This window comes from Malus sylvestris, chromosome 12 (assembly GCF_916048215.2).
Source record: "Malus sylvestris chromosome 12, drMalSylv7.2, whole genome shotgun sequence".
Taxonomy (NCBI): Eukaryota; Viridiplantae; Streptophyta; class Magnoliopsida; order Rosales; family Rosaceae; genus Malus; species Malus sylvestris.
Window position 1 is genome coordinate 29,009,741 of NC_062271.1, and position 22,479 is coordinate 29,032,219.

A 22,479-nucleotide genomic window follows, 5' to 3' on the forward strand; every position below is an offset into this window, starting at 1 on the left:
TAGAGTGTCGACTATCAATTTTAATCCTAATCATGCAAAAATATTTCAATTTGTGGGCTCTGGATTATTTTGTTGCATATGAAAAGTTATTCGAGAAAGATAATAAAATTGACTAAAACAATATGATTATATTTGATATCGACAACATAATGTATAAAATGTGTTATTTTAATAAAAAAAAAACTAATGAAGAAGGCTTGAAAACTTTGAGTTTAACGATAAAGACAAAATAAATGATAAAATGAATAGTATCATGATTGATTTTTTAGTGTAAAAATTTGGTTTTTCATTAAAATGAACAGTACCGAAAGATTTTCATTAAAGTTTTCTTTTAATAATTATATTATATAACCCAAATCGAGGGACCAACTCTTTTGGATAGCTCATGTGTTTCACACAGGACAAGTTTCCTCTTTCATGAAGGCTGAGTCAGCCCCCGTAAACTGAAAAGAAACAAGCCGAGTCGGCTCAACCCAACAGGATCCTCACCCGTTCCGTGAATTGTATCTGTTTATTGTACGTTGTACAGTCAATTTTCTTCAAGTATTGTTTGTGTTAAATTTTAAATAAAAAAATTTAAAGTAATTTCTAACTACGTGATGTACGATGAACAAACACGATTCACGAACCTCTGAAATCCACACAAAGATGATCGGGATTCGGCCTCACCTTCAATTCGTGGAGGAGCTGTGATGATTGGTCCATGTGTCAGCTTCACATTGGTGATTGGCCCATGTGTCAGTTTTACATTGGTGGTGACTTAAGCCTGCAACTAGCTTATAATCTAGGATTTGTGCAGTAGCTAAGGTTCGACGGGGTCTAACATTCTGATCACGAGTACTTTTGGTTTGAAGCTCCGGATTTTCTCCAATACATTGTATTAGAATGTAGAGTAATGCTAACGAGACTACATTTATAAATTAACATTGTAAACTAAATTATGTGTAACTAATAATTAGCACATTTATTACCGTTTAAGTAATAACCCAATCATCAACTTCCATGTCATTTAGTTTACAAAACTTAGTCTACAAATTTAATCGTCCTAACATTACTCTAGAATGTATCGCTCCTTAATGTTTCAATAAAGCGCTATCGTTCATCTAAAAAAATTGAAGCTTCATTAAGATTTCAAGATTTATCCCCATACAAAGCAAAATTTCCAATTTGTGAGCTCAAAACCAAGGGTTAAGGTAAAAAGTGACTGGAAAAGAAAGTTGATTTCATGTCATTTCAACATCATGGTCATTTTTTTTAACCCAAATCCCCGGACAAAGTTGAAGAACGGCTTTTCAAACACTTCGAGGATCGACGATGACCTGAATTCTTGACAACCCATCAAACGAACGGGGTGGTGAACCCTGCAGAAGAACAAATAGATTTCTTTCAGAAAGGGGACAATGTGAAAGCAGAATGTATGAACAATTTACCCTCCCAATGTTCGAAGTAAAACTCCGTAAATTAACTCGTGAAACAGTATGTAATTAAGGTTTCTTGGGGGTCAAGCATCCGCCTTATCAGACAGAACCATGCATATCAGAAATCAGAAGGTATACAAGCTCTAAGTATATTTAATTCGTTACATCAAGACATGGACTTTGGGTTTCAGAGTTTCTCAGAACAATCAGTCGACGGGTTTACGCACGCGATATATCCAGAAAGGTTGAAGAACTATAAAAATTATGAATTTTAGGCCTTCGATTTCTTCCCTTTGACTTCAGGGACCGGTTTCTCCTTGAACGGTAGGAACTCCTTTCCACCCATGAAAGGTTGAAGAACTTTTGGTACATTTACACCCTCTTCGGTCTGGTAGTTCTCGAGAATGCAGCACATGGTTCTCTCTGTCGCAGTAAGAGTTGAGTTCAATAAGTGAACATATTGCTTTGTCTGCTCGTTGCTCTGTAAAAGCACAAAGGCTCGAGTGAAAATAATATTTCAATAGGTAACAACAAAACCTTCTTAAGTTCAATAAACACCATATGAACAGAATATTTCCTAAATTTGATCAGAGCATACAGTTCAATGGTATATGACCTACGGTAAAAGTAAGTGGTTATCTTCTTTCTAATTAAATTTCTGAGGCACACATAATCAATCTTTATGTTAATTAGAAGTACAGTCTGCAGTAATCAGAAATATGTGATAAATGTCAGATTTAACCTACCTTTTTCTGCCCATATCGAATTTCTAACTTTCTTGACTGGTAGTCCGTACAGTTTGAACAAGAAACCAGCTCTCTATATGTCTGAGATGCAGGAAACCATCCTTCCAGATCATACTTCTTTGCTGCGGCATCATTCAAAGCACCAGAAACGATGGACACAATATGATAGGGGAGCCCTAACTGCAAGTGACAAAATTCAAAATATCATACTCAGAAATAACACTATTGATGAAATTGAGGTTTCACCATAAAACCAATTGGCAATATGGGGAGTAGCCCATGACCATATAAGCACATAGCAAATCTTGTCCCTCACCGATGTGGGACAACTCTTCCTCACATTTCAACTCTCAACAACTACTAAACAGAAGATTTTCATCTACATTAATCAGATCCATAAAAAGGCATCCAACTTTGGTTTACAATAAGCAGGTGTATCTGCATCAATCTCTCAACCAATACAGTGACAACCATGCAATTCAAATATTTTCCTCCCAAAAGTAGAATAAACGTAAACTTAAACATGGGGTATGTGCTACAGATGCCATTTGGCATTCCAAAGTCACCCAGTCACTAAATCGTCGTTCCCAAACTTGATCAAAAAGCAAAAGTATGAAAAGGAAATAAGTTCTCAAGGGAAAAAGCTGTACCGCTTGATAAAATTCCTCAGAGTTTTTTATCATTTCCTCGTGCATTTCCCAAGAATCATTGCCATTTGGGGTTGTAATACAGAACTGTTCAACTTTCTCAAACTGATGAACCCTAAAAATTCCCAAGGTATCTCGACCGTGTGAACCAGCTTCTTTACGAAAACAAGATGAATATCCCGCATATCTGAGAAAAAAAACCAAAAAATTAATGAATGGAATACAAATATCATCTTTTATACATAAATTTTCCAACAAAATGTTACTACCTTAAGGGTAGCTGGGATGGATGGATCCAATCATCTATATGATATGCACAAAGTGGCTGTTCAGATGTAGCAATCAGATATTTGTCATCACCTTCACCGGTAACCTGTTCCACAAAAATAAATTAAAGTCATCCTCACGTTAAGCAAACCAAATGTAGGAAATATGATTTCAATGGATCATTAAAAATTTAGAATGAAAAACATCCACAATACGAACCAATTCTAGTATCTTGACAAGTTAACACAAAACAAGGCCCATATATTTGTAAGTTAAAATTTCACAATTACAACAAAAAGCTTGGGTGCCAACTCTATATGGCCCTATAAAACAAAAACTATTGGCAAATATTACCAAAAGCTACCTTGTAAAGTTCCTCATCAAATTGTGCTAATTGAGCACATTTTCCCATGATATCTTTTCTCATGAAAAATGGGGTATGCAGTTCTGTATATCCCCTTTTCTCAAGAAAATCAAGACCAAAGTTTATCAGAGCTTGATTAAGGCGTACACCAACACCTTTCAGGTAAAAACCTCTACCTCCTGCCACTTCAGCGCCTATACATTTTAAGCAGATTGAGTTAAAAACAGGCTAGTGCGGAACTAGGCGAATCTAGAGATTATACATGTCATAAGAAGTAAAAATGCAATATCATCCATAACTTTCCAATTCTTTCAAACCCTATAGACCCAGAAAGAGAGAGAACTCAATACCTTTCTTCAAGTCTGCGATCCCAAGAAGCTCAACAAGTTCAACATGGTTTTTGAGTTTTGGCTCCACTCGTTTGTCACCCCATGATCTAATCACAGCATTATTTTCCTAAAATACATAAAAACACCACATATAAAAATAAGAATTACATAGACCCATAGCAAAAGAAAAATCAATGTACCCAACATTACCTCATCATTGCTAAAGGGAACTGAATCATGCACAAGGTTTCCAATGATGTCCAGTTTTGAATTCAACTGTGTTAAAGCTTCTCGCACTTCAACTTCTTTCTCTGCTGCCAACCTTTTATTTTCCTCTGTGTCTTTAATCACCTCAGTTGCATCCTCTCCTGCCTTTTAATCCAGAAATTTTTTAACATCCAGTCCATAGATAACATAACCAATGTATTAGAATAGAAACATACATACTTAAAGAAAACAAACTCAGTCAAACTGCACTGGATGGCCCTATAAGAATCCGTTCTTATTTTTAAGAGAAAGCGGGATTAAAAAAAATCTTATTCAATGTTTTAATGACCTAGGTTTCTAGAATCGGGATAACATTCTCAATCAAATTTCCACACACATTCTAATATCTGTATATGCAAAGGGGCCTGCTTTACAATCATATGCTTACAAGTTCAGTAGTAGCCACAATAATATAAACACTCAATTAAGCATCAAAATCACCACCGCAATTCCATGCCACCACCCCGACCCTCGTTAAGCAATTTCCTCATCCATTACAAAATCAATGGAACTTATTTTTCAAAGTCAGTGATCTGAGAACAAATTCTCAAAGTTCTACAATATTCACTAGCAACATGAAATCAAGGCAATCAAAACCTAGTGGGAAAATCTACTAAAACTGACCTAACTTATGGTGCCAAGACAATTATTATCATTTGATAATTGTTTCGCAAATACGAGTTTCATAAGTTGTTCTGAGTTTCTAAACACATGTACAGTCCAAAAATTCAGGATTTAATAACCTTAAGGATGTATTTTCGGAAAACAACCGATCATCAAGATAACATTCAAATAGGAAAAAAAAAATACTCACAATCCTCAGCTGAGCAACTCGCTTGTTGATCTTGTTGAACTCTTTCCGAAGGCTCTCGAGCTCGAATTGACCTAAAAATTCATCATTTCACCACGAAAATCAATACTTTAATCGTAATTAATTAATTCAAAATAAATCTCAAAGCTCATGAAAAACTCAAGCTTTTAAATAGAGAAATGGATTGAGAGAGATGGGGGATTACGCTGTCGCCATTCTTTGTCGAGCTGGATGACCTCGTCGACGATCTCGACGCCTTTGAAACGTCGTCGTTGAGATTCCCGGATTATTTCGGGGTTGTGGCCCTTCTCCTCTCTGAACAGATTGATGTCCAGCATCTTTCTCTTCTTCCGACTGCGGATTGAAGTTTGGAATCCGAAAAAGTTGGATGCTTGCTGAAGAACAACGCACAAGTAACGCTAATCCTTACTGAGTGAGAGTGATCCCCAAAACCCTACTTGTATTTTATTTGATTTTCCCTATTTAGGGTCGATGATTTGGATTTCCGCCCCGATTTCCCATGGCCATATCTTCGACCCGATTTTTATCGGCCTCACTTTATTTTATTTTATTTTGTTTTTTATTAGGTCTGTTTGGAGATTTTATTCACTAAGGTCATCTCCAAACGATTCGATCAAAGAGTTATAGAGCTAAAAATAGTTCGGAATGACACGAAAATCATCTCCAACCGGGGATTAGGTCAAAAGGCTTGTGGGCCCGGGCTGACCATTTTCAGCCAGCCTTTCAGCCCAGCCCTCTAGCGCCAGAATGTCAAGCTTGACATTTGGCCCGCCCTCCAGCGCCAAAATGTCAAACTTGACAGTTTGCCAGCGTTTCAACTCATCCCATTTGAATGCCAACAAGTACCTGGTGTTAGTATGACGCCAACTAGCAACGACTAGCTAACGTCATGCTGTCATCAGGTTACCATTGTAATTTGAATTTTTTTTTTTGAATGAATTTAAAAATAAAAAATCTATTTTTTTTTTCTATAAATACCTACACCATTCCTACAACATTGAAAGTTGAAGATAAAAAGTGCCACGTAGATAAGAATTATATCTAAAATTTGCACAACCACTTACATCTCGACTGGCACTCGAAATCCTATCTGAAAAATTATTAAGATTACATAAAAATAAGAAATATGGAGAGTTACTTACTTTAACTACATGTGTCACTCGAAATCCTATCCAAAAAATTATTGAGATTACATAAATATAAGAAATCTTTAGAGTTATTCACGTTAGCGACACGTGTTACTCGAAATCATATCAAAAAAATTATTGAGATTTGGCGACAAGTGACACTTAAAATATGTTCGAAAACCTTATTTTTAGATTGTAGTTTAATTTAATTAACCATATTAATTTAATTAAAATAATAAATTATGTTTGGCCTATGACCCTTTGGTCATTTGGAGATGGTTTTTTGTCAAAGAGTTATGTTTGGCCTATAACTCTTTGGCCTCCTCGGTTGAAGATGATATAAAATAAGGAAAACTAATAAAAAAAAACTTGAAAACTTTGAGTTTTAATGATAATGACAAAATAAAGGGTAAAGTGAATAGTACCAAGTTTGACTTTTTAGTGTAAAAATGTGGTTTTTCGTTAAAATTAATAGTACCGTGGGTTTTTCGTTAAAACTCCTTATAAAATATAGGAAAACTAATGAAAATAGCTTGAAAACTTTGAGTTTTAATGATAAGGATAAAATAAAGGGTAAAGTGAATAGTAACATGTTTGACTTTTTAGTGTATAAATATGATTTTTTGTTAAAGTTAACAGTATCGTGGACTTTTCGTTTAAACTCCCATAAAATATGGCATATCACTGCTCATTAAAAATATAATTTCTTATAAAGCTATAGGGCTAAAGGGAAACCTTTGGCCCTCCTTCGATTAGAGATTGCCTAATGGTTGAAAGTATTTTCCTTTAATACATACGATATTATCGAGATTAACAAGTAGGGAGCATGATTATTATCTGCTAGTTATAGTATCACCCAAAATGGTGGCCGGCCAAGTCAAAGTTTGGGTCACAAACGGGCTAAGTTTACCCGATCGCTCTAATTGGGTCTGATTTGGGAAGAACTTTTCATTTTAGTGTTTTTGATTTTTGAGGTTAGACTTATAGTTATAGTAACTTTTAGTCAAAATGATGACAATACCCTCAAAATTTAAACGTTTCTAAATTCTTTGTTCTAACTCTGAATTGGGTGTCATTTGTGCCAACGAGCTTGTGGGATTGAGATCTATCCATACATTCTACCCTCACCTCCAAACACCAACTAAAATTCAAAATGACCAAAATAGATTTTAAATCTTTTTTTTTTCTTTCTCAAAACTGTCAAATATATCACATATTCTTGATTATCTTGGTACATATGTTGTTGAAAAACATTATCTTTACAAAACTGATGAGTTTTATAATGAACACATCCTTTGGTGATGGTTGGTCGCCTCCATTGTTCATAACAAAATTGAGAGAGATATTTTGTTGAAGATTCCCATGTTGTCTGAGTAATTTGTGAAATGTCAACCACGAGATATGATATGTTGATTTAAAAGGAAACTAGGTCAAGCCTCAATACTCGCACAAAACTACCTTCTACCACTTTCAAGAATTCGTTCCGCCCGTTGATGAGCTCGTAAATGGAGACTATAATTATCAGTTGGACTTGAATCATATAAGAGAGGTAAGGTGGTCAAGTTTAACGACATGCATTTGGAGATGTAGGTGGTTTATTTCGTTTGTAAAATGAGCGCAAATTTTTTTTAGTTTCCCTCAATATCTCAGTGTGGATCTCAATGCGGGTTGGAATAAAGAGTAGTTCAATTCAAATGAGGGGTATCACTCCGGTGATTGCGAATACGATTGTTGCTCATGCAATCATGGCCGCTAAAACTTACCTCTCAACTTCTTTATCTCTTTTCTAAACGCATGTTTCGTTTTCATTTTTCTCATACGAAAGTAAATACAACATCATGCATATGGTATGATGTTAACACGAAATAATTTTCACATTATGTAGCAAGTCATGCATGATTAAAGCCAATTCAAATCTCCTGCTTCGCAATTTAGACTAGTTTAAGGCAAAATAACGCTGGTATAAAAGATGGAGGAATTTGAATTTAGAAATTTCTTAAAAGTTTCACTAGAAATTGTTATCACTCTGTATGCAATAACCCAACTTTCACCAAGGAAACTCTACACAAACCGGCGACTTTAGGCCTTTTTCGATTTCTCGATTCCCTTCCCTTTGGCTTGAGATTGAGGGGAAGTTTGTTCTTGAAAAGGAGGAATGTGTTTCCATGCATGTACGGCTGTAAAAGTTTTGGTATCTCCACACCATCTTCCCTTTGGTAGTCCTGGAGCATGCAGCAAATAGTTCTCTGTATGTCTGAGATGTCGGAAAACATCCTTCTAGATCGTACTTCTTCTCCGCGGCATCATTCCAGAGCACCCGAAACCATGGACACAGTTTGGTAGGGGATATTTATCTGAACATCACAAAGTTCGGGTTAAACAAGCTTAGAAAAAGTCATTTGGTCACTAATCATATGTTTCCAACCACAATGATCTTTCAAGAAATGCTACGGTAAATAAATCGTATAAAAACATATTGTTTTGGTTCAATTTAACTAGAGTAAATCTGTTGCATAACAAAGAGAATTCGGTAAATACTGCAGTAACCGCACATTATCAACAACATTACATTGTACTAAATCGTAGACGTATAAATCCTGACTGCACAACAGACTCAGTTGTAAAACTAAATTACAAAACTATCAATCTGCCATGTCATTGATCCTACACTACGTACCCTACTCCCAGCCGTTGGTATGCTGGATGAACATCGTCGTATGAATGCTCATGTGATACTTCATTATTATGATTTCGAGAAAGACATCCGGTTACTAAGTGGCCGTGTATTGCATCCACAGAGGGAGGATCAGTTTGTACCTCAATCGAAATGAAAACGAGAAACATAGACAAAGCCTTTCTCCATGATCATCCAAAGTGTGGGATATAGGTTTTGTTATCGAACAGAAAAACAGGTGGAAAGATCGCAGTTCTGTCTACCAATCCTTGCACTCTTTAATTTCCTGAGGACCGAACGAAATGGTGATTTCCATAGAGTGAATTTAGTGCGAGCGGCTTTCACAGGAACCTGTTCGACAGTGACCAGATGTGTGACAGGCGTTGCTACTGGAGGCTGTGGTTCATCTGAAATGTTGGACAAGAGCGGACGCAGACTCTCAACATATATATTCAGTTACATTCACACTCGAGTTAATCCCAAAGAGCCTATATTGCCCGCTAAAAACCACATCCTTGTCAACATTGTCTTCTTTTTTATCAAACCGTGCAAACTCCATGTACTCGAAATTGCCTTCCTGCACCCGAAGAGCTCCCGGGTAATGTGGGAGGGGGGCTTCAATCCTTTTCCAAGAGCAAGCTCTCGACGAAAAGACCTCAACCGGGTCTTCGGTTCCATCCTCATTCAATTCAGCAGCCACAACAACTTTGTTTTCTGCTCACACGCTACTTTGAGCTGGGATTTAGCCAACTCGGGATCATAGATGATTGTATAACACCACCGTTTTGATACGCAGCTGAAGCGGATTAAGGATTTGACCGGCAATCTGGAGAGAATGTTTACTTTCAGAGTGCTTCTTCACCATTGCCCTCTGGTGCAGGAGAGCAAGCTTTAGCACCAAATGTGGGTGGAGGTTAGAGCATTTCCGACAAGATAGTCAAATTCTCCAATCATTTCGCTTTGGAATAATCTTATGTCACGTGTTTTAGGTTTTTTGCATGACCCTGGTTGGTTTATAAATTTTCTACGTAACATTGTTTGGTTATTTTTAAGTTTTAGTTTAAAATACGGCAAGTTCTTATGTACGACTGGTTGCATTTGACGCTTTTTCTTTCACGATGGTGAGGTAGTAGTAATTACTTTATAGGTTTATTTAGTTACCTTTTGGAATTGACTTTTAGTCTCATTTTATCCCTTTAAACATAATTTATCTCTCTTCTTCTACTGAAATTGTCAAATTGAGTCCCCTCACCCTATTTCTGTCAATTGTACCTCATGAAAATGAAATGAAAAGACAGTGTGGACATTTCGTACCATGCTGGCAGAGATGAGCTAGTGGACGTTAATGAAGTGAAATGACACAATTTTGACAGATTCAGCTAACAAAGTGAGACTAAATGGTAATTTCGTAGGACAAATCAATAAACAAGCCTCGCTTTATATTGGGGATCGATTTGTGTGTGCATAAGGCCTACTCTTCGAGCCTTAAAAAATTTGTTATGTGGTGTTACAGTTTTCACTCATGCATCTGTGTTTATTTATTAATTATATATTATAAGTTAAGGACGTATCAACCTTGTAGCTCATCCATGTTATAAACACAATACAAAGTATATAACCTTGTAGCTCATCCATGTTATAAACACAAGAAAAGGATCCTCGCCGGATCCTTTTCTTAGGGATTCAGGGGACCCCGTGATCATGATCGTTCAGCGTACATCATGCGATCAGAAATCATTTAAAATTTAAAATTAAATATAAATAGTACTTAACAAAAACTGACCGCACAATGTACGATGAACAATCATGATCACAGGAGGATCCTTGTCCATAAACACAATACAAAGTATATTATTAAGTACTACACCACAAAAAGGTTCTATTTCCATTTTGCACCAACATATGTAACATCCTATTTTTCTTCCTCGTTTCAAAATTCTAAAACCGGGCTCTAGGATGCTTTCCTTATTCACCCGGTTTTACCTTCGGAAACACAAGTACACACACACTGATACAAAAACAATTTCTACATCGAATCACTATCGTACAATAGCTACACAAAAATGAATGGCAAGCTTGAAACACAAGAATCGGATAACGGTTTGGTCGGATCAAACTGAGCAGCCTACTGTGTTTCGGATCAGATTTCTTCCTAATCGTGTTGTTGGGAAGCCACCACCGTTCTTTCTGAAAGATCGTCATGCTTTTTCAGTCCGGCAAAGCCAAATTCTAGAGAGAACGGAGAGATGCAGCGGCTATTTTCCGCCAAAGAGCGTGTCAAAAGTCCTCATATTCCTCGAGCATGATTCTGCGATCAGCTATAACTCAAGTGGGGCAATTCCGGAGGACTAGGACTAATTAAATTTGCCCACAAGTTCGCAAGCGTCAATAAGTAGTGTTCCCCATTCCACATCACCATTTTAATACCTGAAACATACAAACCAAACTAATACATTAAAAGAGCAGAAACACAAAACATATACATTAAAAGGGCAGAAACACAATACATATACATTAAAAGAGTAGAAACACAAAACATAGGTTCGAGATGAATATGAAAATACAGCGAGGATTTCAGATGTGAAGATGTACATTTACTAGTGAGCGGATGCGCCTATACTGCTAATAGTTTTATGACACTTTTCTTGAGAGAAAAAAGGACCGAGTTTACTAGGTGACGTAAATCAAGTATGCATCTCAGGTATCCTAGTTTATCACCCAAAAGAGTGATGACCAAACTACCAACAGTTTCAACATACTAACGCTGCAAAAAAGGTAAGCTGAAAAGGGACTACTTCAAACTCACTAAAGTATCTCTAAATATTTAGAAATTTTCCACAATGTTACTAGTTTGACTCAAATAATCATATCTTAATGAGCAACAAAGAAATTTAGTGTTGCTTGGTGTCTGGTAAGGATTGTTAAACTGGACAAAAGTTTACTGGACATGTACGATGCAAGCACCAAAAGAGTTGAGAGAGATTCATCGCATGGCCAGGTGTAATGAAATGACGGTTGGTGATTAAAATCAACTTCTGCATACCTGGCACGGCTCCTGCAGTTAATAGTGTTAGCGAACAAATAGGTTCTTGGCCATATACAACAACTTGGTTTTGGAGAGCAAATGCATCCAGATGATGAATGTATGTCATGGAATCTAGTAGTGCAGCAACGGTCTCGTCATATTTAAAATCAATCGCATCCGAAATGCTCTTGAGAGCTTCATCAAGTCCCGAACTTGACCATAAAGTAGAGCACTCGTTCAGAAGAGAAAAAAAACTAAAACAGTTTGAAGAATGTAATAGAATCCATGACTTGTAAAGTTTGGCAGACGCTTCAAGAACTAAAACTACTCTGTAAATTTCTCCAAGGGCAACAATATACTGCTTGCCTATGTTTCCACAAAAGATAAAAACAAAAAATTAATCAGAAAATTTTGAGAAGTAACATAAATTATGAAATCCATCAACAACAATTTTTTATGGGGTACCTTGAGGTTCAGATAGTATTTGATTCTGAACATTCGCTTCTAATGATTGCCTCCAAATTAGAGAACCATGTTTCAACTCTTCAGCGCAAAAGGAGACTATTCGAGACCAGGTGGAAATGAAGTTAGATTGTTCCTCAGTTGATCCCAATCTAAGAATCCTTAACATGGATGCCGCGTGTCTTGAAAGTTCAACAGCAGATCTCAAATCATTCTCTGCCTATCAAAGCCAAAGTATAAGCAGTGTCAAGCAAAGTCCACTTACACGTTATAACAAAAGTTTTCATTACGTCATATCAATGCAAAGATACATACCAATGACAACCTTTGTGACAACTGGTATTCGGATTCAAGAACTTGGAACTTTGGATCCTGTAGAAGTTTACGAACTTCTTGAATGTGTGTATTTCTTGATGAAAGATTCCCTGACCAGAATTGATCGGAGATCATATTGTGTTGATGCAGTTCATTGTACAATTTCTATAACAAGAGACCATAAGAAGTTAGGAAAAACTAACTTACAAAGTGTTAAGCTCCACAAAACTACTGACTTAAGCACCATCATACACTCATATCATTTGGTCTCTGTAAGAATGTTTCAAATCTCAAACAAAAAATAATTGAGTTAATTAATAAGCCGAATATTCAATTATTTAACAGAAATATGAAATCCACCAACGTTAGTTCCTGATTTTCACGCTTAATGCTATTCACACATGATGATTCCCAAGATAGTCCAAACACGAAAGAAGTATTATAAAGCCATAAAAGAAGTAAAAAAGTCCATGTTATCCTCTAATGAAACTTATTATACAAAAGCTACAACAAGAAGTTATTACAAAATTACAAACATAACAAAAGAATTCATTCAAAAACCAAGTCCATTGAAAATGCTATAAGACCAATTAGCTAACATGTCGATTCAGTTTTACTTGGGCATAGCCGCATAAGACATGGTAATAAAAAAAATAAGGAAAATAAAATGACCATTTAAAGCACAAACCTGGATTTCCTCTTCCATAGTCTCTATTGTTGTATCTTCACCAGAAAGAGTAGCACCACTTTGAGCTTTCTAAAAAAAATGCACATTTCATATACTTAATACTTAAAATTTCGTAACAGAAAGTTTGTCTGAGTAAATTACTAACCTTTTTATTTTCAAGATGGTAGAGTGCAAGACCGTATGTTTCATCCTTCAATTTGCAATATAAATCCACATAATTATCTAGATGGACTTTAGCAGAAGAATCGTGAGGTGAATCTTCAAGAGTAGCAATAGAGGTTTGGTTTTGATCACTTGAAACAGCATCCTTAAATTCCCAAGAATCTTCATCAAAATCATCACCACCAAAATTAGATTCCAAAACGGTTGGGGCAGGATCCATAATACTTTCAGTTGGTTTCGGCGCATGAATTGTGTTAGTGTTCTGGTCCACTTGACTGTATAAGCTTGATATTAGATCCGTGATGGATAAATTGGACGCAGGGCTTTTGTTGGTATTTACTTGGTGGGATGCAGTGGTAAGAGAAGAAATATCTTGTTGAATTGAGGAATCATCAGTCTCTAGTTCATCATCTCCAAAAATGGACAAGGGCAAGGCTCGTCGATGATTTTCTTCCAATGTTACCTCATTATGCTGTAAAATAGAAGGGAAAACAATTAAAAATTAGTATGGAGCATTTGCTCATAGAGCATAAATGAACAAAAAACTTCAACACCACAAGCACAATTGTCAATTTGTTAATGAGAGCTTAAACATTGATGAGGCAAAAACAAGCTAGACCAAGGAATTCTAGAGTACACTAATACAACGACATTAACACCAAGATGGTAAAGTTGCTAACTTAGATGATTCAAGAACATGCGACAGTTGAATTTTTCTTAGTCTCCAAATTATTTAAAGTGAACAGCTACAGATGATAAGCAAAACAAAATAAATATCTCAAAAACATATAGGATTGTGTCAATAAAAGAAAGATCAGGAGCGACGTGAGTACCTGGATTTCAAAACCCATGACAGATGGTTTTATATTGGCGGGAGGATTACCGCCAACCACTAACTCCCCCTACACCCAAAATTAATATAAGTCTATTCCAATTCCTTAAAAGTTTCTAATGTACATGAAAAAACATGCATATAAATACAAATCAAAGTCGGACTGAATCATCTACCTCAATATTTGATCCAGATTCAGAAAATGCATCCTTAAATTCCCAAAAATTGTCATCAGACCCAACATCTGGAGAACTACTCAAATCTTTTTCAATGTCCTCTTTCTTGCCACTGGAATGTGAATCTGAGATTACACCATGTTTCCTGCTAGAAGTCGGGATAAAAGGAAATGCAAAGTTTTCTCCAGACTTGTGGGGATCCCCATGAAATGCAGCAAAAAAATCATTATGAGCACGGGAGCCAAAACCAGCAGGATTGGCAGCCCTTGCCTCTTCCTACAACCAAAAATTAAGTCACTCTTTGATAGTCAACATTTCAGTAAACCAGATCAGAAATACCAAAAATAATACAAATAAAAAAATAAAAAACTAACTCACCAACTTATGTTTTGCTCCAGTTTCTGAAAATGCATCCTTGAACTCCCACAGATTTCCATTAACTGGAGTAGAATTGGGAATATCCGCAGCACTGTTCTGCTTGCTTTTCGAAAGTGGATCGAAGAAAAAATTATGTTGAGTAACAGGCTTTGGGTTGAAATCAAATGAAAACCCCCCACTAAATCCACTTCCTCCAGTATTTGCTTGCCACTTCTCATCAACCTTCAAAATGAGAAATGTCAGACTTGGGGGACCAAATGAACAGGTTTTTTTTTTCTTTCTAAAAGTTCAATGGCATGCTATAGTATTCGATTTAGATAGAAAATCTAAGTCCCCTATTTGAGTGTGGAAATGAAAAAATCACAACAGAAGAGACAGAGGGTGATTGAAATAGTAAGTTCTGCTTTTCAAAGAGAAGTTCCATGGTGGGACACAAAAACTACACCTAAACAAGACAATGAAGACATGCAACAATAAACAATACCCGCCTGGATTCCTGGTCGTGCGTGTGCACTTGATTCCGCTTTCGATCCTGCTACTTCCACAACCCCTTGTTCCTGATATGAAGAATAAAATTAAAGCAATGAGTAAAATAAATAAACAGTACCAAATGCAAAGACCATAGTTTTTCCAATGCTCCATTTAATCTTCATCAATGCTTATAAGAAATCTAAAAAGCCAGTAGAATTGTTCCTCACTAATCCGCCTAGAATTCAGTACGCATTTCAAACCAGAGAGGGAGAAGTTCTACTTTTTTTTCTCACTTCAGTTTTCTCAGCAACCAAACAGAGTCCAGACTAAATAAACAAGATCATCAAATCACCAAAGAAAACAACTTTTACCTTCAAATCCGCAGCTTTGAATTCCCAACCATCCTCATCCTCCTCATCAAAGTCCCCATTTCCTTCCTCCAAATCCAACCTCAACCCAAGTGTATTTGAATTCGAATCTACCCCATCAAATTTCAAATCAAAACCATTCGAATCCAAATTCAAGCCACCCGATGTCCCATTTTCTTTCGGAACCAGAGCATCAAGCTTCAAATCCAATGCATCTGCACTGAAATTCAATCCGTTTTTTACCGTATGAGGACCACCAGAACCCGAATTCGACACACTTGTATTTGAATTCGAACCCACATCGTCAAATTTCAAATCAAAACCATTCGAACCAAAATTCAAACCACCAAAGTTCCCTTTTCCGTTCGGAATGGGAGCATCAAACTTCAAATCCATCCCATTTGCACTGAAATCCAACCCCTTTTTTGTTGAATTGGGACCTCCAGGACCGAAATTCGAATCCGACCCATTTCGAACCACGACTTTTGGATTATGACCGTACAAATTTGCAATCAAATCATTGATCTCAACATTCAAATTCGACTCCTTTTTCGCAAATCCCTCGTTTGCAACGTCCCCAACCTTGGACTCACCCGCACCGGAGTCCTCTTCCTGCTCTTCCCAAAATAACGATAACGGCAAAGCTCCCTGCGGCTTTACCCACCGAGTCTTATCAGCCTTCGCGGGCTCAGTCTCAACTTGGATTGGCTCTGATTCCGTTCGGGTCGGCGCCGACCCATTAGGAACGAAAAACCCCAAAGGGTCGACGGGTATTTGGGAGGGAGGTGACTGGGAGTACGTGATTCCATTGGAGAGCACGGCCTGAGCTTTGATCTGACTCGTGCTGTCCGTTACGAAGTCGCCCCAATCGTCGTCCGAGACGGTCGAATCTCGTCCGTTGATCTTGGGCTTGGGATCGACGGCGGTGACGAACTTGAAGTCTCCGAAGCCCCCGGCGTCGTCGACCTCCGCCATGGCTATGAGGGCTTTGAAGCTCTGTGTGTGGGCCTCTCTCTCTGCTTCTGTGCGTCTAAGGAGGGATGTTCCGTTACGCGCTGGTTAAGATCTCGTTGTTGCATGTGGGAGTATGACGTGGATCAGGACCCAATCCAGCTTAAGCTCAGCTCGATTTGTTTGGAAAAAGATTCAGATTTCTTTCACCAAGGTTACCGGATTAAGTAATTTGGATTCTTAAAATTTGATCAAATGGTTAAAAAAAGAGATCCTTTAATAGTTATAATAACTTTAGCCGTTAGATCAAATTTCAAGAACCCGAATCACTTGATCCAGTGATCTTAATAGAAGAGATCCGGAATTTATTTTATGAGTGAATTTTAATTTAGGTCAATTACCTCATTGAATTTTGATTTATAGCTAAATTCTCTCATGCTGCTAAATTTATCTACATTTCATCCAAAACTCCATTAACTTAGGGGCACTTAAAAAAAATAAGATTAGAAAAAAAAAATTCAAATTAAAAAAAAAAAAAAGATTAGAAAAAAAAAATCAAATTAAAAAAAAAAAAAAAAAAAGCACCCAACCCATAACCCACTCAACCCACAACTCACACTCAATGTTAAAATATCGGTATCAGTGAATATATTGATATGTAAATTTGTAAAAATATTGACGGATATATCGAATATCGTTGTTATTGATATCGGTTGCTTTCAATGGAAATGATGAAACTTTAAACTGAAACTTTAGGATTTGTCAAACATGTGTAAGAAATATCGACGATATCTGTAGATTTTAATTTAAACTTAAGAGTTTTTCCAATATGAGGTAAAGTTTAGACTTCACCCCATTTCCATATCTTACTTGATTTTTTGGATTCACGAAAATATCGACCGTATCAAAAAAAATTTAAACACTGAACCCATCCATCCCACAACGATCACCCTTCTCTAATCCCAGCGAACCCACCTTCCCGAAGCTAAAGTATGATTATTTCCCTCTTAATCTCCTCTTTTCTTCTCTTCTCTTACACTTTCCTCATTGTCTTTCTGTAAAGAAGTCAACATAAAATATTAATGTGACGTAATTGTAACCGTTCAAATAAAAATAAAAATAGAAGAATTAAAGATTACGAGAGAATAGAATCTTACCCCACGTAACCCACTTACCACCACACCAAAAACTCATCATTGCTCTATTTTTCTGTCTCTACTCCGTCGGCGTCGTCACTAATTTTTATTACGCAGTTATAGTTTCTGAAATGTTTGGGCATGGATAGTTTTTGCACTACCATATATTCATTCTCTTTAATATCAGACTTTATTTAAGGATGACAAAAATCATATTTAATTGAGAAATTGAAACTATCACAAGGCATGCATAGAATGGTAAATTACAGTGGTTGAGAATGGAACACCAGTCTTGTAAAATTATAGAAACTTTAAAGACAAATAAAAAAATAACTTTGTCTCAATAGAATAACAAGTATAAGATCAAGCTTTGCGTTAATAAATGGCACCAACAAATAATTTAAACGAGATAAAGAGGAGTTGTTGCACATGGCACGTCGTGGATTAGATTCATGACGCTCGTGAATTATACGATGATAGATGGGAGGTGGCTGAAATGCCTTTGTAAGCATTTTCGGTTCCTGAAAAGATAAAATATCTTGACGAAGCCACTAGTTATTCATTTAAAGGAAAACAAGAGAGGAGGTGTAGCACATTATTATTAAGATATTATGTGTAAAGATCAAAGGGAAAAAATAATCACATTACTTTTTCCAACACAATAAAATAGAAAATAGAATACCAATTCAGCACATTAAAACCAAGAACAACCCCAACAAAACAGCCGCCATGTATTGAAACATGCCGATTGCACCCAAAGTAGCAGCGCCTCCAGAAAAGCTTCCACTTTCCGCGTCAGTGGTCAACACAGCAACGATCCAATCATCCTCAGAACCAATCCCAACTCCTGAATACTTGGAATCATTCAGATATTTTGAGGAATGGGAGTGAGTGTAGTTGTTGAGCACAAGATCCTCGTCCAAATCCGGCACGCAAACAGGCCAAATGATGGCGGCTGTTGTCGTGTTGATGTCGATATGGCACTTTTTTACGAGCTTCTCGAAGCTTGGGAACCTGGGTAAGTTGCCTGGCTCGATGATGTAGTGTGCGCTAGAACACGGTTGGTCTTCTAGCTCGTCGGCGAGTTCATCAGCTAGACAAGCTGCATTGTCGTTCTTCTTAAATTCCGGCAGGTTTGCGGATTTCCTGAAGCTGTTGAGGCCTTGGAAAAGATCGTCTTCTTCATCTGCCAAGAAAATAACATGTTAGAGAAATGATTACACTCGAACGAATTAAGACGAAAATATAGCGGAAGTTTTGAGACGCGAGAAAGATGATAGTGTACGTACCGTTCGAAAATACTGGATGAGAAAGGAAGAGTAAGCCAAGAACAAGAACAAAGAGAAAGTAGCTTAGTTTGGAGGAGGCCATTGTTTTAGTGCTAGGACGATGGCTGTGTGACAAGAAGAGGGTGCATAAAAATATACACCGGGGGAAGGAATAAAAAGATGGCTTGTGGGTTCAGATATTCTTTTAGGGTTTCCTCATTTACTTTTTTGTAAGGTTCCTTGGCTGCCAAGGTATTCTTATTCTCATTAAATTGGAAAAGTGGATAGAGATGTTTCTCCAGTTCTCTTTTCCTTTTGGTTCATTAAATTCTTTGCTAGAGAATTCTGGTTGACAAATCTTATACAGTACAATGAACGTTCTGGTTAACTTCTATTTCTTTTTTACCCGACATGAGATGAAAGTGGTTTTTACCTGAGATGAAAAAGGTTTGAGGGATCCATTCGAACAGAGTGACCCGATTCTTTTTCAATGTTCCTAAATTAACTTTCTAATGTGAGGTAGTAATTGTATACTGGTAACGTGGAGCACGCGTGCTAACACATATTATTCAATGGGGTGCCGAAATCCTTATAAACCCTTGCAAAGTTTCTTAACTTTTCAATATGAAAACCACAAAGTACAAAGCTACAAGGATACTCTACATTTGGTAAATTATTGTTTTAAATGAAAGGATGGTAATAAATTAAGTGAATCGAACTACACATAAAAGGCTGCTTGAGGCTGCTTGATCATCAAACTACAATAGTAGCCCTTACTCTCTTAACCCACAAGGCAGGTCAAAGGGCAGGTCAAAAGAACTAAGACCCTGGATCAGCCATCAACTACAAAGAAGGCTCAATTGCATAACATATGTAATGCAAATAACATTGCATGAAATGAAAACATAAAGTTCATTAGTTCATGCATTACATACAATCGAAATCCCTAGTTAACAACTACAAAAGTCACATATTTTGGTACAACATAACAACAGAGAGAGGGGGCAGTAAAAACTTTCAACTACCGATTCAGCTGACCAAAATAACACACAACCCTACCAAAATGGAGACCAAGAAATGACCAAAACCAACGGCTGAAACTAAAGAGCTTGCTGCATTAGCAAGGCTTCCAGTTGGGGTATTTGAGGCCAAAACCACCACCATCCAATCATCCTCGGATCCAAGTCCAACTCCAGTGAACTTCGTATCGTTCAGATACTTTGCGAATTGCGGTTGGTGAGTGTAATTGGTAAGTACCAGAGTTGGGACCAACTTAGGCACACAAACAGGGAGAATAACTCCATCTGATGCGCTGTTGGCATCGATTTTGCATTTTCCCAAGTGCTTGGGAAGATTGGCGAGCGGAGTCTGCGAGGTTGCCAGAATGTTGGCTCCATTGGTGGGGCTGCTGCAAGGCTGGTCTTCCATGTCATCAGCAATTTCATCTGCTAGGCAACCTGCGTTACCGTTCTTGACGAGGGCCGGCAGGTTTAGTGAGGTTCTGTAACTGTTTATGCCTTGGAGAAGGCTATCCTCATCCTTATCTGCAGGCAAATAGGTATGGTAAGTTTGAAAATGGTTAATTAGCCACTGAAATTCTAAAATAATACCAAATGCTACAACCATGGTCCTATCACTAACTTAATTGCTAAACATGCATGCATGCCATCAAGGATATATGTGAATCATAGATTCACAATCTAACGCCTAGTCTTGGATTTTTATCAGAATTAGGTTATTAATTGTTAATAATTTATATTAATTTGTTGCTATTTTCTAATACACCTAGGTCTGAGTGATTAAGCTGGGATAATATCGGTGCATATATAATTTGGACTCGATATACTCACATAGTCCGTGACACAACAACATTAATACTTTTTTATAACAATCTTGACAGAATAAGTTCATCAGTTGTACTAGAAAATAGCAAGTAATCAAATGCAAGGAGAAAAAGAAAAACACACCTCAACCTTGGTTAATTGCGAGTAACCAAGAAACTGAAAAATTGCATTCATACCAAGAACAAAAATTGCTTTCATATATATCTTAAATTAGACAAACTAGGGACCCTGTTTATAGTAATGCTATGCCTAACATGTCTGCATGCAAAAGAACACAGATGAGAGAGAGAGCATACCAGAACTCTGCACCAATGGAGAAAGCAAGACAAAGGCATGTGCAATCACAAAGAAGAAGAAGAAGAAGCTAAGTTTGGTCAGGGAGGCCATAGTTTCAATTAATGCTACGGTTGAATGCCTTTTCTGGAAGTTAAATAAGGTTTGTAGATTGGAACGCACCAGAGAGAGAGAGAGAGAGAGAGAGAGAGAGAGAGAGATAAGGGAAAGAGTTGAGAGATTGTTAAATGAGTTGCTAAAGCCTCACATATTTGTTCTTTAAGGCAATTTTCCAGGTGTTCGAGTATTGATCGATTACACAATGCTAAACTTGGTGCCTAATTGACATGTATCGGTTGCTTGGCCTGTCGCCCTTGCACGTGTACTACATGCAAAGCATGGCTCGAGACCCTTTTTCAACGGCTCTCTTACGGATCAAATATGCCGACAATTTCAACTTCTATTCGGGATGCACATCATCTTTTGTTTTTATCTGACATCATCTTAGCTAATACTTTTTATAAGTACTTAGCTTCTTACTCTCGGAGGGGTTAATTATGGCAGTTAAACATGAGTGCATAAAGATAATGTCCACGTACGATGAGCTTCTTACTCTCGGAGGGGTTAATTATGGCTGTTAAACATGAGTGCATAGAGATAATCCCCACATACGATGAGCCAAATAGTGCTTCTCTACCTATCACTTTCAGAAAATCCTCTCGAATATCTTCAGGCATGGCCTGTCAACAAACCTATTAAGACAATGAAACATACAAAAATTATGCTATGTTTTGATGTATTTTATACATTTGGATTTTTAACAATTAGATCATTATATCTTGAACAAAAACTTAACGACTACAATTTCATATAGTAGTACTCCGGATACGAGAAAACATCTAAACATATCAAAGCATATATATTACTTTGGACGTACTAGAGAGTTCTTTTCTAGTAAACTTTGTGATATTCGAGCTCATAGAACCCTAATATGACATATGAAAACTTGAAGTACGTAAACGACTCTTGATTTCGAGAGATTTTACGCTCGAAATAAAAGGGATTACGTTATGGTACAATCCGATAGACACTTGAAAAGAATGTCCCCTCCAAATAGTGGCGGATTCATAAAATATAAGGAGTCACAAAAAATTTTTGGACGGTATGGCATGAAAATCAGCATTTCGTCCAACTTTGGTATGTTAAAGTTATTTATCAAAGTCATATTGCAGCCTGTCAATAGATGCCAACAATTTTCGAACGAGCATGTCGACTGATGTCAATAGATATTAAGTGGGCATGAAGTCAGATGCCAACATATATTAAGTGCGCCTATTGAAACATGTCTATAGCAAAGCTTACAAAGTCATAAGGCTAGCAGCTACCCTACCCAATGCCTACAAAGGCTATTTGTCATAGGCAACTTCTCAAAGCATCTCATATTTTAAAAGAGCAGCAT

The 22,479-nt window shown here is 37.0% G+C and overlaps 4 protein-coding genes across 5 annotated transcripts; all 4 read right to left on the reverse strand.

Moving 5' to 3' along the window:
- Nucleotides 1-1,490: 1,490 nt before the first annotated feature.
- Nucleotides 1,491-5,385, reverse strand: LOC126593637 (serine--tRNA ligase-like). The gene is made up of 9 exons (XM_050259730.1): nucleotides 5,055-5,385; nucleotides 4,853-4,923; nucleotides 3,982-4,143; nucleotides 3,793-3,898; nucleotides 3,443-3,636; nucleotides 3,081-3,184; nucleotides 2,815-2,998; nucleotides 2,165-2,344; nucleotides 1,491-1,899 (listed from the first exon to the last, which is right to left on the reverse strand). The coding sequence occupies exons 1-9, from the start codon at nucleotides 5,185-5,187 to the stop codon at nucleotides 1,690-1,692; spliced, it is 1,344 nt and encodes a 447-aa protein (XP_050115687.1). The 5' UTR covers nucleotides 5,188-5,385; the 3' UTR covers nucleotides 1,491-1,689.
- A 5,078-nt stretch (nucleotides 5,386-10,463) lies between these two features.
- On the reverse strand, nucleotides 10,464-16,603 carry LOC126593212 (uncharacterized). Of its 2 annotated transcripts, XM_050259203.1 has the most exons (11): nucleotides 15,552-16,601; nucleotides 15,198-15,266; nucleotides 14,710-14,931; nucleotides 14,332-14,607; nucleotides 14,157-14,225; nucleotides 13,307-13,795; nucleotides 13,162-13,230; nucleotides 12,474-12,638; nucleotides 12,162-12,378; nucleotides 11,715-12,062; nucleotides 10,464-11,098 (listed from the first exon to the last, which is right to left on the reverse strand). In XM_050259203.1, the coding sequence occupies exons 1-11, from the start codon at nucleotides 16,521-16,523 to the stop codon at nucleotides 10,986-10,988; spliced, it is 3,009 nt and encodes a 1,002-aa protein (XP_050115160.1). In that variant the 5' UTR covers nucleotides 16,524-16,601; the 3' UTR covers nucleotides 10,464-10,985. The 2 variants fall into 2 exon arrangements, with proteins under 2 accessions (XP_050115160.1, XP_050115161.1); XM_050259204.1 differs by lacking the exon at nucleotides 14,157-14,225 and having other exon boundaries at nucleotides 15,552-16,603.
- A 1,613-nt stretch (nucleotides 16,604-18,216) lies between these two features.
- Nucleotides 18,217-19,052, reverse strand: LOC126592496 (uncharacterized GPI-anchored protein At3g06035-like). Its single transcript, XM_050258183.1, has 2 exons — nucleotides 18,925-19,052; nucleotides 18,217-18,821 (listed from the first exon to the last, which is right to left on the reverse strand). The coding sequence occupies exons 1-2, from the start codon at nucleotides 19,004-19,006 to the stop codon at nucleotides 18,322-18,324; spliced, it is 582 nt and encodes a 193-aa protein (XP_050114140.1). The 5' UTR covers nucleotides 19,007-19,052; the 3' UTR covers nucleotides 18,217-18,321.
- A 746-nt stretch (nucleotides 19,053-19,798) lies between these two features.
- Nucleotides 19,799-21,755, reverse strand: LOC126593803 (uncharacterized GPI-anchored protein At5g19250-like). Its single transcript, XM_050259916.1, has 2 exons — nucleotides 21,044-21,755; nucleotides 19,799-20,447 (listed from the first exon to the last, which is right to left on the reverse strand). Exons 1-2 carry the CDS (start codon nucleotides 21,132-21,134, stop codon nucleotides 19,933-19,935), a joined length of 606 nt encoding a protein of 201 aa, XP_050115873.1. The 5' UTR covers nucleotides 21,135-21,755; the 3' UTR covers nucleotides 19,799-19,932.
- Between the last annotated feature and the right edge of the window lie 724 nt (nucleotides 21,756-22,479).

Coding starts and splice junctions, on each gene's coding strand:
- LOC126593803 (XM_050259916.1), bottom strand. CDS start 21,134: ATGGCCTCCCTGACCAAACTTAGCTTCTTCTTCTTCTTCTTTGTGATT. Junction 20,448..21,043: donor TCCATTGGTGCAGAGTTCTG/GTATGCTCTCTC, acceptor ATTTGCCTGCAG/ATAAGGATGAGGATAGCCTT.
- LOC126592496 (XM_050258183.1), bottom strand. CDS start 19,006: ATGGCCTCCTCCAAACTAAGCTACTTTCTCTTTGTTCTTGTTCTTGGC. Junction 18,822..18,924: donor TCATCCAGTATTTTCGAACG/GTACGTACACTA, acceptor TTTTCTTGGCAG/ATGAAGAAGACGATCTTTTC.
- LOC126593637 (XM_050259730.1), bottom strand. CDS start 5,187: ATGCTGGACATCAATCTGTTCAGAGAGGAGAAGGGCCACAACCCCGAA. Junction 3,637..3,792: donor GATCGCAGACTTGAAGAAAG/GTATTGAGTTCT, acceptor TAAAATGTATAG/GCGCTGAAGTGGCAGGAGGT. Junction 2,345..2,814: donor CTGAGGAATTTTATCAAGCG/GTACAGCTTTTT, acceptor TGTCACTTGCAG/TTAGGGCTCCCCTATCATAT.
- LOC126593212 (XM_050259203.1), bottom strand. CDS start 16,523: ATGGCGGAGGTCGACGACGCCGGGGGCTTCGGAGACTTCAAGTTCGTC. Junction 13,231..13,306: donor ACCATCTTGAAAATAAAAAG/GTTAGTAATTTA, acceptor CATTTTTTTTAG/AAAGCTCAAAGTGGTGCTAC. Junction 12,639..13,161: donor CTATGGAAGAGGAAATCCAG/GTTTGTGCTTTA, acceptor CTCTTGTTATAG/AAATTGTACAATGAACTGCA.